Genomic DNA, 14,712 nt, shown 5'->3' on the forward strand with positions numbered 1-14,712 from the left:
CAGAAATGGACACAGTACTCAAGATGAAGCCCAACCAGTGCCAAATAGCGGAGAACCAATACTTCACACGATTTGGAAACTATACTTCTGTTAATGCAGCTTAAAATAGCATTTGCCTTTTTTTCAGCCACATCACCTTTATTATTAGAGAGTGTGGTGGTGGTGGTGGTGTTTTTAAAAAGCTTCTAGTCCTTATGGTGGCCGAAACTGGTTTTAAAACATTAATTGACATTTCAGACAGAAGCTGTACAGAATTATAAATACATACCTGCAAATAAACACAGTCTACATATTTCATTCGGGTAACAGAATTTGGTTTACATAAGTGCAGAAACGAATATGTCTTACCATCCTCCCACTTCTAGGTACAGAAAAGTCCAGTGACTTGGAGAAACGAGACTCCACAAGGCACAGGTCTTCAAAGTCCAAGATCCTTGTTATTAGTGGCGGAGATGGCTACGAGGACTTCAGACTCACCAACAGCAGTGAGACAGTGGGACGGGATGATAGCACAAACCATCTGCTCCTCTGGAGGGTCTGATGAGGATCAGAACAGGGACAGCCCCTCCTGGAGAGAGATTCAGTCCTGTCCTTGCCGTTCACGCACGAACGTGTCCCGCTGGTAGCCGTGTCTTATCTCCCATCTTGAATGTCTCGTGCACATAATCGCCTTCTGGATCTGCTGCACGGAGGGAGCAACACCTTGAGACGGACTGTGTGCAGTCCGCATCACTCCCACCCCTGGCGTCCCCTCCAGAACGCAAATCCATATTGCACAACCTGGGCTTGCTGCTGTGTTTGAGTATGAGGGCAGGCGTGCGTGCATGAAAGAGAGAGAGTGACTGGAGGAGAGCGTGGGTGGGCAATCCTTGTAGCCCTGGCCCATCAGAAGGTTCCAAGACAGGGAGAGGACACTAGGAATTCAGCCCTGCTTAGGAAAGGATTGTCTGCTATGTGTGGGTGTATGTCTTGCTTGGTTAGAAACTCCCAGCTCAATCAAGGAGTCATTAGATGTCGTCTTGTCTCCATTTTCATCTGCTGAGGCTTCAATCCAGAAGCCGAGTTGTATTGATGATGCCTGGACAACCTCCACAGTAATCCACTCCCACCATGGGTTGGAACTTAACCACCTCTCCTCCCCTTTGGTCCATTCTCCCTTTCCTCCACTGGATAGTCCGCTCAACATCACACCATTATATTCTATCCACTTAGTGGGCATGTGGCAACCCCCTTCACAAGAACCTACTGTCCCACACCAATGTTAGCACATCCACTCCCTTGTCGCTAGCATACAGATAACTTGGGGGGGGGTTGTGTGTGTGTGTCTTTTTAAAAATATATATGTATGTATAAATAATCTTTATTTATTGTTGGCTGGGGTGAGGAGGTCTTCCAGAAGGAGAAGCAAGATGACGCTGTTTCCAAGCATTTGCCAAAGAGCTAGGGGGTGGAGAAGGGTTGCGACCCCCTGTCACAACCAGAGACACCCCAACAAGAGGGCTCTGTTGCAATGACTGCAGGGCTGTTCCTGCATATGAATGTTAGAAGATACTCTTTATGTCGGCTGCATCATCTTGCAAGGCTGATGACAGTCACTGTCCAAGATGGTGGCTGGAGCGTGTGTGTCTGAAGTGCTGAGGGGCAAAGAAGAGAGGTTGGGGTGGAGAAAACTTGTACTTAGGGGGAGGGGTGGCAGAGGCAAAAGACAAGAATCTAGACAGGATAATTGTGCAATATGGAGCACAATTTCCCCCAAATCCTGCTTGTGTTGGGAGGCCCTGCCACGAAGGCCAAGACCTCTGTGCTCATCCGTTACCAGGGCAACACTACTCCATGTTGTCAGAAGGAGCCGGGGTTGGCCGGGGTTTGGATTACCCTCTTCTTCTACTTTGTACAGTATTTATGTTTGTTTGTATTTTTAAACCAGCTACCATTTATGGAGGGAGGCAGCGAGTTGGACTATTTGCAGCACATAATCTGTATATACATTTTTTTTTTTTAAAGAATTCCAAGCTTGGGCTGTTGAAACAAAAATGAAACAGTTGGAAGAGCTGTTTGAGTGTGTAATCGTCTGGTGTGAGAGGGACAAATTGGCCCCAGGAGAGATCAAAAGGTCTTCACAAGGAGAAGGCATAACCGTGAATGAAGTCAGAGCACCATTAGTATAAAAATGTATAGTTTATGGATGGGAGGAAGGTTGCCTTTTGACTGGTGGACCACTGGACATTTTCTGAATACTGGTTGCTTCAAACCTCAGGAGGGAAGAGCACTATTGGACTCAGGTCCTACTTGCGGGCTTCCCATTGGGGCATTGTGGTTGGCCACTGTGAGAGCAAGACGCTGGGCTAGGCATGATCCATCAAGGATGTTCTGAGGAACCATTTAACATCCATCAGCTGTTGGGGTTCCTACAAAGATTGCTGGTTGAGGGGAACCATTGTCTAATTCAGCAAAAGATTTCTTAAACTACCCAATCCTATGCCTGTTTATTCAGACGTATACCCTAATGACTATCAGTGGTGCCCACTCCCAGGTAAGCATGCGTGGGATTGCAGCCGTTGTGCTCTTAGGCAAGAGTTCTTACTCAGGATCCCTTAACACAGCTTGCGAACTCCTTAAGCCGGCCTTTGTCAGACTTCATCTGGCGGGACTGAAGGGAGTTGTAGTTCAAAACAACTGGAGGGCATTAGGTTGGCAAACGCTGCCATAAATGTTGGGTGTTCCTGAGTGTATAGGCACCTCTTGCTTTGTGAATTTAAAATTAATTAGGGGGAACCACAGGGATTCCACGAACCAAATAAATTGGCCATGTATGATGGAAGCCAGCCCTTCTCTGGACTCGCAGAGCCAAGAGTGGGGGTCAAAAGAGTACCTACTATGAGGTATCTCACATCTCCAGTTACTGTATCCAAATCCCCCCAAAACAGGAATGCACTTGGCACCTCAGACCAAGAGGAAGGACCCCAAATATGTATTGGCTGAAGTTTGTTTAGATTCTAAAGTTATAAAATTTCGCCCGGACTTTAAATTCTGTAAATTCATCAGATATTAAATCCTTCCAACCTATCCTGCCACTTAATTTTTTTTTTAAAGTTACATTTAAAGACTGAGTTTCATAATCCATATTTCAGGCCAGAACTCGAATTTTGGAGCCAAAATGTAAAGGTTTGACACTCAGTTTTGAAACGGGATTTGATGTGTGTCTTTTTGAACTTACCAGTGCAACCTTTTGGGGAGGGTGCAGTTTGCCTGCAGTGGACTATGCAATCAGTGCCGAGATCCCTTTCAGAAATATGTCATGAACGGCTCATTTTATTTGTATATCTTGGCAGAATGTAATTCCCCTCATATGAGGATTGCTTTGTCAGTTGTACTTGATGCACATATTGTACAATGTTCTTATTCAGAAACTGTTTCCATGAAGTGTAAACAAAAAGCCCGTATTAACCCTTGTGGTCTACACCCTTATTCTCAATACTTTAATTCTGCGATCCCCATTTTCAGACATATCTTTGAAACCACGATCAAAATTTTGTGGAATAGGGATTCTACTTGGAATCTACAGGTCACCGAGGGGCCTGGCCCTGAACTAGATACTAACAGTTGTTTGGATTCCAAAAATGGAAACTGGAGGATTTGAATGCGTTCATCATGACTTTTCCATCTATAAAATGCAGCACAGGCAGGTTTAAATTCCTTCTTTATGTTTGATTGTAGCCAAAACATATATGTAGAGTAGTGGCAAGCAGAAAGTCGTGGTTCAAACTCGCCACTTGCATGAACTCGCTAGTTTGCCGTAGGAAGTAATCACTGCCTCTTCACCTTGGGAGATAAACAAACTGGCCTGCCTTACAGGGTTGTTGTAATGATTACAACAAAACAGGGTATATATGAAATGCTTTGAATGCGCCGTATACTAGTGTCAAGTAGCTTTGTGTGAATGCAATGGAGGATGTGCATAAACTGTCCACAGGAAGGGCGGATTTTGCCTGTTGCATGGTCTTCATAGAATCATAGAATAGAGTCAGGAGGGGCCTATAAGGCCATCAAGTCCAACCCTCTGCTCAGTGCAGGAATCCAAATCAAAGCATTTCTGACAGATGGTCTTCAAGTGATGTTGGAGAATGTGTACAACTGAACAATGTTGGTCACACAGTATGTGAACATTGGCAGGTCAGTGTTATCTTCCACTTGAAGACTATGCAGATTGCCTAGGTGGTGGGCAAAATGCATGCGGAGGCCTTGCATGTTCCCCAGGCAGTGCAGGAAACATCTCTGATCCATTCACACTCTCCATCTTCTATTGCTGATTACCCATATTGGCTGTGCGAAATCTCCCACTGACACTATGTTTTCACGTGAATGTGCACAATCACCTGTGTCTGTGCACATTTACAAGTCGACTCACATTCACCTCAGCAGGTGCACCAGTATGTGGGTTTTAGGTGATTCCTCCTAATCTCCGGTATTGAGCCTGACTTTAAATTGCAATATGACATCAGCTTCTTCAGTTCAATCAGCAGCTACTTTTGCAGGACTGAGAATCCCCGATCGTGGGAGGCAGCACAAGGAGAGCCAATGTGGTGCCCTCCAGATGTTGTTGGACTACAGGTTTTTCAATCTTCCAATTGTCTGCCCCAAAGGACCACCTTTATTTTCATGCCCTTCTGCCCCTCCTCTGCCACCAGAAAAAGGGCCCTTGTGTATTAGAGCTTGATTTCTACAGAGGTGCCAGGGCAGATTTCTTCAGCCTTCCTGGGAAGCGTCATCCTCCCATGCTCTTTAATCCTGGGCACGAGAGATTATGCTATGGTTGCTCAATGGTAAGCACTTTGTCCATGTTCAGAGACATTTGTCTCCAATTATTCACATAGTCCAAGACTTGGCTGTGGTGTATAGATTCCTGGGCTGAAGCGCAACACAAAATGAAGCCCTGAGTGGGTCCCACGATGTGAACATTTGAATACGTGAAATGTGGTTCCAGCATCATCACCAAACATAGCAACTGATGTAATGATGGAAGCACTTCTGAAAAAATCCACCCCATGGTCTGTACGCTTGTTGCATGAATAACACCTAAGCAAATTACTTCGGAGCAGACGAGGGTGATGGCTAGCAAGTTTCTCTTGTGGTGACCACATCCCTTCCCCCCCCCAGCTGCCACACCCCATCCCAAAGTTTGACTGTCTCTTTCCTGTGGCTTTATTGACCTCCTTAACCGCTGAAGACTTATTGTAAATACTGGTATATATCGCCTCCTCTGTACATAACACACTTGAGTCTTGGGATTGTCCATATGAATTTAATGGCATATTTTTATAGACTTGTTTTAAGTTTTCATGGGCACGAGCGAAGGTGCCAAACACAATTTTAAGTTATGATAACTACTAAGTGTTACATTAAAGTTGAGAAACAAAACAGGGAAGAACAAACAAAAAATTCCTTGTCAAACTATTACCAGCTCCAGTGAAATGTTACGATTATTAATCCTGGGGTTTTATTTTATTTTCCTTTTCATCACTGTGGGTTCTTTGTCATTAAAGGTCACTGGTGTCAGAACCCAGCCTTGGCGTGTTGCCTCTTGCTTTGCTTGCTGGGGCCGGATTGAGAAACAGAGCACAAAGTTCTCCTAGGGAAACTGTTGAAATGAGTTTATTATTTATTTATTTATTTATTTATTAAATTTATATTTTATTTATTTAGACCATTTATATACCGCTTATATTTAAATAAAACTCTAAGTGGTGTACAAGTCAAAACATCTTAAAATAGCAGATACAAAAAACAATAAAATACAATTAACCAAACAAAACATCCTCTTTAGTATCAACATAAACATTACATATAAAATTAAGTACAAGAAATACAAGGAAAAAATCATAACACACATAATAGACTAAACAGACTATTCCCTAAGTTTCAATGGGGGGAAAGTTAAAACAAGCTTATTTTTAAACATAATAGATTAAACAAATAGATTATATCCCATCCTTCCTACCAGAAGGAGCACAGGGTGGCAAACAAAACACTAAAAGTACTATAAAACATCTGAAAAACAAAAGACTTTAAAAGCATATTAAAACAGCTTTAAAAGCAATTCCAACTGGGATAAGGTCTCTACTTAAAAGGCTTGTTGAAAGAAGAAGGTCTTTAGCAGGCGCCAAAAAGAAAACAGATTGCGCAGAGTGGTAAGCGGCGGTAACGCAGCCAAAGTTCTGCTCACGGCCAGAGTTCGATTCCAACGGAAGGAGGAAGTCGAATCTCTGGTAAAAGGGGTCAAGGTCCACTCACCCTTCCATCCATCCGTTGTCGGTAAAATGAGTACCCAGCATATGCTGGGGGGTAAAGAAAGGCCACCCCATATATACGGTCTGCCTAGTAAATGTCGCAAGGCGTCACCCTAAGAGTTGGAAACGACTCGCACTATAACTGCGGGGACACCTTTACCTTTACCTTTTTCTAATAAGGGGCGGGCATTTATTTATTTATTTATTATTTTATTTATATCCCCCCCCCTTCTAGCAGGAGCCCAGGGCAGCAAACAAAAGCACTAAAAATACTTTAAAACATCATAAAAACGGACTTTAAAATACATTAAAACAAAACATCTTTAAAAACATTTTTTTTAAAAACTTTGAAGACATCTGTAAAAAAAAGGTTAAAAACATACTTAAAAAAAAAAGGTTTTAAAAACATATTAAAAAGCAGCTCCAACACAAACGTATACTGGGATAAGGTCTCAACTTAAAAGGCTTGTTGAAAGAGGAAGGTCTTCAATAGGTGCTGAAAAGATAACAGAGATGGGTGTGGTTTCCATTAGTCTCCGAGGGCGGACCATCTTAATCTGTCCACCACCCCTGCAGGGAAGGGTTGCAGCTATAAGTAAACTTCACCAGGAAGTGGCCTGACCATCACAATGGGGTGACCACTCCCCCTATCTCCAGACTACCTCTTCCTCCATCTGGAGCAAAAACCAAGTGAAGGGTGTGCCCTGCCCTATGTGTTCAGCCGGTGACAGCTTGAGACACCCCCATGGTCGAAATGGAGGCCATGAAGTCCAAACTGGAACACTAGAGGCAGCCTCAGCATGGATGCTGAAATCACCCAGGACTATCGTTTTGGGCTCCTCCAATACCACAGCCGAGATGGCCTCCACCAGCTTGGTCAGAGAAGCTGCCGGGCAGCAGGGTGGACGGTACACCAGGAGCAAGCCTAGTTTCCTGTCTCCTCGGCCTGACACCAGGTGCAGGCCCTCACAGCCAGCTCCAAGACAGAGTGGTTTCCTGGTGACGGAGATGGAAGTTCTGTAGACCACAGCAACTCCCCCCCCCCCCGTTCTCTGCAGCCTGTGCTGGTGTTGCACCAAATTTCAAAGGGTCGGTGCCACTACTTTAAAGGTCCGCTTCCTATGTTGTGTGGAAAAGACCTCCTGATAAGATGGTATCTGCAGGAGGCCCTTACCGGCAGAGTGCAGTGATCAACTGGGAATATAAGGGATAAGATGGTCTTTCAGGTATCCTGGTCCCAAGCTACATAGCGCTTTGTACACCAAAACCAGAACCTTGTATTTTAATCTTTTTGTACACCGCCCAGAGAGCTATTCGCTATGGGCGGTTTAAAAATGAAACAAACAAATAAATGAATAAATAAACCTTGAACTTTGCCTGGAAACTAATGGGCAGCCACTTGCAAAAGAGCTTGTGTTAATGAGTGTTGTGCCTTCCTGTGAACTTCCTGGTTTTCTGGGAATACATATATAGCAGTCCAGATACTGATGGGGGTGCACACTGGCAGCCGTGTTGCATTGCGACTGGAGATAGAAGAGTCTGTCAATACATAAGATAATGTGAATTGACAGGAGATTTGTGGAGAGAATATGAAGATGCAGGATGCCTATAGGCTGTCACTATTTTGCAGGAGAGTATTCAGACATGTGCCAGAACTCTAGGTTTGTTGTATTAAATGTGCTTTGTCGCCTTAGCACAACTAATCAGCTTGTTAAAAAATAAGGTTTTTTTATGGTTTGGAAAGTGACAGGGGAAAAGCACTGAGTTGAATGAAGGAATGATTGACAGGAAGACATAGAAACTCCCTGCAAGCAAATCGGGGTGAGTGCAGGGCAATGCTTATTGTCATATAACTACCTTGTCAAACAAAATCAGAACAAATGCTCAATAAAGACCAGATATAGCCAAACCTCCAAATATTGGCAGTCATCCTGATTTGCTTTCTGCAGGTAAATCACGACGAATGCTCAATAAATGGGGAGGAGGGTGCTGTGTGTCCTAGGGACAACCAGTGCTACTTAGGGTGCAGAGTTCCTGATCCATTAAGAGAATTCTGTGAAGAATTGTCCAGAACAGGATCATTTGCGCTGGACTGGGCCACTGAATGCTCAATATGTGGAGCCAACAGTAGGACAAGTTTGAGAAGTCAGAGAGCAGTTTGACATGCTGAGATTTAAAGAAGAACAAACAGACTGAAATCAAGATACTGTAAATGTGTGTATCAACTGAAGGAAAGAAAAATCAATCAAAAGTACTCATCAAGACCACAAAGGGGTCCCAGCACAATCAAACCATGCTGCAAATGCCTGTTTATTTAATATATTTCTGTACCGCTTTTCTGTAAGATGCATCCCCAGAGTGGTTTACGGTGCTAGAAACAATAATTTCTAAAAATCACAGTAGAAAAATCACATTTCTAAAAAGCAGTAAAACAATCTGAAATCATAAAAACCAGATAAAAAGGAGCACACCAGCCAGTAAAACAAAAACTACCAGCCATCCACTAAAAAGCCCTTGAGACAAGTTTTCACTTAATAATCCACATGATAAAGAGAGTTGGGGCTGGATGGAACTGCCTGCGGAGGGATGTTGCCTAACAAGTTGGGGCGCCACCACTGAAAAGCCTCTCTCTGGGGGTGCACCTGGAGGTAGGATGCTTAGCAGTAAATAAAGGCACTCTGCCTGAGCTCAGGGGTATTTATAACATAATATTGCTTGATCTGATAAAGGGGTATTGAAAAGATGGGAGAGAAACGTATTCAATGGAGTTGGTGGCAGTCTACAAGATGATGATGGTGATGATGATGATGACTATGATGAATCTGCCCTTCACCCAAAGGTCTCAAGGCAGATTGCAACAGTTTTAAAATACAGTGTTAAAACAATTAAAAATGACCGGAATCACAAAACAGGGTGGGTCCTAAAAATATACGTCTCAGGTGTCAAAGACAAGAATCAAGAGGTGCATCTTCAGCATTTGCCTAAATGCACTATCTAAATGCCAGATGCACCTCAGTGGGGACGGAGTTCCACAACCCAGGAGTTGCCACAGAGAATGTCCTCTCCAGGCTGCCAACCCCAAGGTTCTGAGGGTGCTATACCCTCCCCCGGTTGATCTCAACACCGTAGAGGGTCCGTAGGGAAGAAGACCTTTCAGATATTTGGGGCCTAAGTGGTTTAGAGCTGTTTTAAAACAGGAGTGATATGAGAGTAACCCCAGCCAGTAATCTGGCTGCCACATTTTGGACCAGTTGAGATTTCCGAGTAGTCGTCAAGGGCAGCCCCACTTAGAGCGCATTGCAATAATCCAATCCGGAAGTTAATAGAGCATGGAGTACTGTGGCCAAGTCATCTCTGTCCAAAAGAGGCTGAAGCTGGCGAACGAGCTGGAGCTGGAAAAAGGCACTCCTTGCCACTGGGGCCACTTGAGTCTCAAGTGACAATGTTTGATCCAGGAGTATCCCCGAAGCTGTGGACCTGCTCCTTCTGGGGGAGTGCACCCCATCCAGAACAGGACATTTATCCACCATCTGGACATGAGAACTCTAGACACATAACACCACTGTCTTTGCAAGATAGACTTGGGTGTCTTCTGCAAATTGATGACACCTCACTTCAAACCTCCTGATGACAGCTCCCAGTGGCTTCAAATAGATGTTAAATAGCATAGGAGACAAAATTGAACCCTGTGGGACACCACAGGACAGCTCCCATGGTGCTGAACAGAAGCCTCCCATAGCTACGTTTTGGAGGTACCCTGGAGGTATGAGCAGAACCATTGAAGCACAGTGCCCCCAACCCTCACCTCCCTGAGATGCTCCAACAGGATACTGTGGTCAACAGGATCAAAAGCTGCTGAGAGATTGAGGAGAATGAGCAGGGTTGCACTCCCCAACAGATGTCATCAACCAGGGTGACCAAGACAGTTTCAGTGCCATGTCCAGGCCTGAAGCCAGACTGAAGATGGATCCATGTAATCAGTTTCCGCCAAGCATGCTTGAAGCTGAACCACCACCATCTTCTCCAGCACTTTGCCCAGAAGGGGGATATTTGCCAGTGGGTGATAGTTGTTTAACCCTTCTGGGTCCAGAGAGGGCCTCTTAAGGAGGCATCGCACCATCGCCTCCTTCACATTAATCACTCTGTGGACCTCTGCACAAATAGGACCCGCACACACATTTCTTTTCCCTCCTTGCACCACTACTAAGTAATGCCCTCCCAGAGTGTTCTGCTCTTGCAAGATTGTCCTGCTGAGCAGCCCAGCCATGTGCAACTTTGCATCCCACAGCCCACCTGTATCCAAGTTTCCACTTTCCTACTCATCAGGCAAAACAGGCCCTAGCGTGCAGCCAGAGGGAAATGCTTTGGGTAATGATGCCAGTCTGCCCATTAAATGCCAGGTGCGGGTTTGGCAGGTGTTTTTGCACAAACCACCTGCTCAAGGGAGAGGCGAGAGAGGCTTGCCTGTCTAGGTATCCATCAACAAGCCGCTCTCAGGCATATGACCAGTAAATCCACAGTTTCAAATGAGCAAAACAACTATGCGGCCACCGCTCAGCTTCTTCGAGGAAACGCTGGGTGAAGTTTTAATAGCTTTGTATGTGTTCAAAGCACCTTAAGTATGTTTATATGTAACATTGGTCAAGCATTCTGCTTAGTTTGGGGTTTAGATGTTTATGAGGCAGCCCTGCTTTTGTTGACAATCAAAGGCTCTTTCAAGGCTATCTTTTTATGATGACCCAGCTCTAGACCACTCTGACCTCAGGCAGAAGGATCCCAGTCTAGTTATGTCACCAAGAATTGTATTTACAAGCTTGGAAATGTGAGCCTCAGGGGTCAATGATGATCCCCAAATTTTCCTCCTGTTCAGATCTTAGTCCCCATCTACACAATATATTTAAAACAGTATTACACCACTTTTACACAGTCCTGGCTTCCCCCAAATAATCCTGGGAACTGTAGTTTGTTAAGGAGGTTGCGAGTTTTTAGGAGACCCCTATTCCCCTCACAGAGCTGCAAAGCCCTGGGAAGAGGGGATTGACTATTACACCAGAATTGTAGCATATAGGAAGTGGCCTTATACTGAGTCAGACCATCAATCCCGCTAGCTCAATATCACCTACACCAACTGGCAGCAGCTCTCTGGGATTTTGAGCAGGAGACATTTCCAGCCCTCTCTGGAAATGCTAGGGAGTGAACCTGTGAACCTGGGACCTTCTGCATGCAAAGAGGATGCTCCACCACTGAGCTGCAGCCTTTCTCCTAGAGGGAAAGAGAGGCTTCACCCACCATTGGCTCTGGAACGACTCTCTGCTGATCCCCAACAGGGAATGCTGCCCATGACAGAAAAAAAGGTTCCCCACTCCTGTCCCTGACATTCTTCTCAAAATAGGCACCCTGAGATGGTTCAGCAGTACAAACAATTGCAGCACAAAGCAAGGCTGATGCCCCATTGCATTCTTTACTTTTTCCCCTTGGGGGTCTGGAAGGGATCTGCCTTTTCAGGCTTCATACGAGCCCCTTTGAAATCTTCCCAAGAGCAACATCTGTGACTCCTAAGGAGCTGTCCGTAGTGTTGCAGGCTTTCCCACTGACCATCAGTTCAGGGTGGCAAAGCCAGGGCTTAAGAACATAAGAACATAAGAAGAGCCTGCTGGATCAGGCCAGTGGCCCATCTAGTCCAGCATCCTGTTCTCACAGTGGCCAACCAGGTGCCTGGGGGAAGCCCGCAAGCAGGACCCGAGTGCAAGAACACTCTCCCCTCCTGAGGCTTCCGGCAACTGGTTTTCAGAAGCATGCTGCCTCTGACTAGGGTGGCACAGCACAGCCATCATGGCTAGTAGCCATTGATAGCCCTGTCCTCCATGAATTTGTCTAATCTTCTTTTAAAGCCATCCAAGCTGGTGGCCATTACTGCATCTTGTGGGAGCAAATTCCATAGTTTAACTATGCGCTGAATAAAGAAGTACTTCCTTTTGTCTGTCCTGAATCTTCCAACATTCAGCTTCTTTGAAATGCTGCAACCTTTCCTCGTAAGGGAGTCGCTCCATCCCCTTGATCATTCTGGTTGCCCTCTTCTGAACCTTTTCCAACTCTATAATATCCTTTTTGAGATGAGGCGACCAGAACTGTACACAGTATTCCAAATGCGGCCGCACCATAGATTTATACAACGGCATTATGATATCGGCTGTTTTATTTTCAATACCTTTCCTAATTATTGCTAGCATGGAATTTGCCTTTTTCACAGCTGCCGCACACTGGGTCGACATTTTCATCATGCTGTCCACTACAACCCCGAGGTCTCTCTCCTGGTCGGTCACCGCCAGTTCAGACCCCATGAGCGTATATGTGAAATTCAGATTTTTTGCTCCAATATGCATAATTTTACACTTGTTTATATTGAATTGCATTTGCCATTTTTCGGCCCATTCACTCAGTTTGGAGAGGTCTTTTTGGAGCTCTTTGCAATCCCTTTTTGTTTTAACAACCCTGAACAATTTAGTGTCGTCAGCAAACTTGGCCACTTCACTGCTCACTCCTAATTCTAGGTCATTAATGAACAAGTTGAAAAGTACAGGTCCCAATACCGATCCTTCAGGGACTCCACTTTCTACAGCCCTCCATTGGGAGAACTGTCCGTTTATTCCTACTCTCTGCTTTCTGCTTCTTAACCAATTCCTTATCCACAAGAGGACCTCTCCTCTTATTCCATGACTGCTAAGCTTCCTCAGAAGCCTTTGGTGAGGTACCTTGTCAAACGCTTTTTGAAAATCTAAGTACACTAGGTCCACTGGATCACCTCTATCTATATGCTTGTTGACACTCTCAAAGAATTCTAATAGGTTACTGAGACAGGACTTTCCCTTGCAGAAGCCATGCTGGCTCTGCTTCAGCAAGGCTTGTTCTTCTATGTGCTTAGTTAATCTAGCTTTAATAATACTTTCTACCAGTTTTCCAGGGACAGAAGTTAAGCTAACTGGCCTGTAATTTCCGGGATCCCCTCTGGATCCCTTTTTGAAGATTGGCGTTACATTTGCCACTTTCCAGTCCTCAGGCACGGAGGAGGACCCGAGGGACAAGTTACATATTTTAGTTAGCAGATCAGCAATTTCACCTTTGAGTTCTTGGAGAACTCTCGGGTGGATGCCATCCGGGCCCGGTGATTTGTCAGTTTTTATATTGTCCATTAAGCTTAGAACTTCCTCTCTCGTTACCACTATTTGTCTTAGTTCCTCAGAATCCCTTCCTGCAAATGTTAGTTCAGGTTCAGGGATCTGCCCTATATCTTCCACTGTGAAGACAGATGCAAAGAATTCATTTAGCTTCTCTGCAATCTCCTTATCGTTCTTTAGTACACCTTTGACTCCCTTATCATCCAAGGGTCCAATTGTCTCCCTAGATGGTCTCCTGCTTTGAATGTATTTATAGAATTTTTTGTTGTTGGTTTTTATGTTCTTAGCAACGTGCTCCTCAAATTCTTTTTTAGCATCCCTTATTGTCTTCTTGCATTTCTTTAGCCAGAGTTTGTGTTCTTTTTTATTTTCTTCATTTGGACAAGACTTCCATTTTCTGAAGGAAGACTTTTTGCCTCTAAGAGCTTCCTTGACTTTGCTCGTTAACCATGCTGGCATCTTCTTGGCCCTGGCGGTACCTTTTCTGATCTGCGGTATGCACTCCAGTTGAGCTTCTAATATAGTGTTTTTAAACAACTTCCAAGCATTTTCGAGTGATGTGACCCTCTGGACTTTGTTTTTCAGCTTTCTTTTTACCAATCCCCTCATTTTTGTGAAGTTTCCTCTTTTGAAGTCAAATGTGACCGTGTTGGATTTTCGTGGCAATTGGCCAGTTACATGTATGTTTAATTTAATAGCACTGTGGTCACTGCTCCCAATCGGTTCAACAACACTTACATCTCGCACCAGGTCCCGGTCCCCACTGAGGATTAAGTCCAGGGTTGCCGTCCCTCTGGTCGGTTCCATGACCAACTGATCTAGGGAATAGTCATTTAGAATATCTAGAAACTTTGCTTCTTTGTCATGACTGGAACACATATGCAGCCAGTCTATGTCCGGGTAGTTGAAGTCACCCATTACTACCACATTTCCTAGTTTGGATGCTTCCTCAATTTCATATCTCATCTCAAGGTCTCCCTGAGCATTTTGATCAGAGGGACGATAGATCGTTCCCAGTATTAAGTCCCTCCTGGGGCACGGTATCACCACCCACAATGATTCTGTGGAGGAGTCTGCCTCTTTGGGGGTTTCGAGCTTGCTGGATTCAATGCCTTCTTTCACGTATAGAGCGACTCCGCCACCAATACGTCCTTCCCTGTCCTTCCGATATAGTTTATATCCAGGGATAACCGTATCCCACTGGTTTTCTCCATTCCACCAGGTCTCCATTATGCTCACTATGTCAATGC

The 14,712-nt window shown here is 44.7% G+C and overlaps 1 protein-coding gene across 2 annotated transcripts in view; it reads left to right on the top strand.

Moving 5' to 3' along the window:
* Window positions 1-5,576, top strand: part of ARHGEF17 (Rho guanine nucleotide exchange factor 17) — a 224,673-nt gene extending 219,097 nt beyond the window's left edge. Inside the window, exon 21 of one of the 2 annotated variants that reach the window (XM_061629072.1) lies at window positions 366-5,576. In XM_061629072.1, the coding sequence (XP_061485056.1) occupies window positions 366-541 (176 nt within the window). In that variant the 3' untranslated portion in view covers window positions 542-5,576. The remainder of the gene's footprint in view (window positions 1-365) is intronic. The other variant, XM_061629071.1, reaches the window with a different exon arrangement.
* Window positions 5,577-14,712: the final 9,136 nt, after the last annotated feature.

Source organism: Rhineura floridana, chromosome 5, assembly GCF_030035675.1.
Source record: "Rhineura floridana isolate rRhiFlo1 chromosome 5, rRhiFlo1.hap2, whole genome shotgun sequence".
NCBI lineage: Eukaryota > Metazoa > Chordata > Lepidosauria > Squamata > Rhineuridae > Rhineura > Rhineura floridana.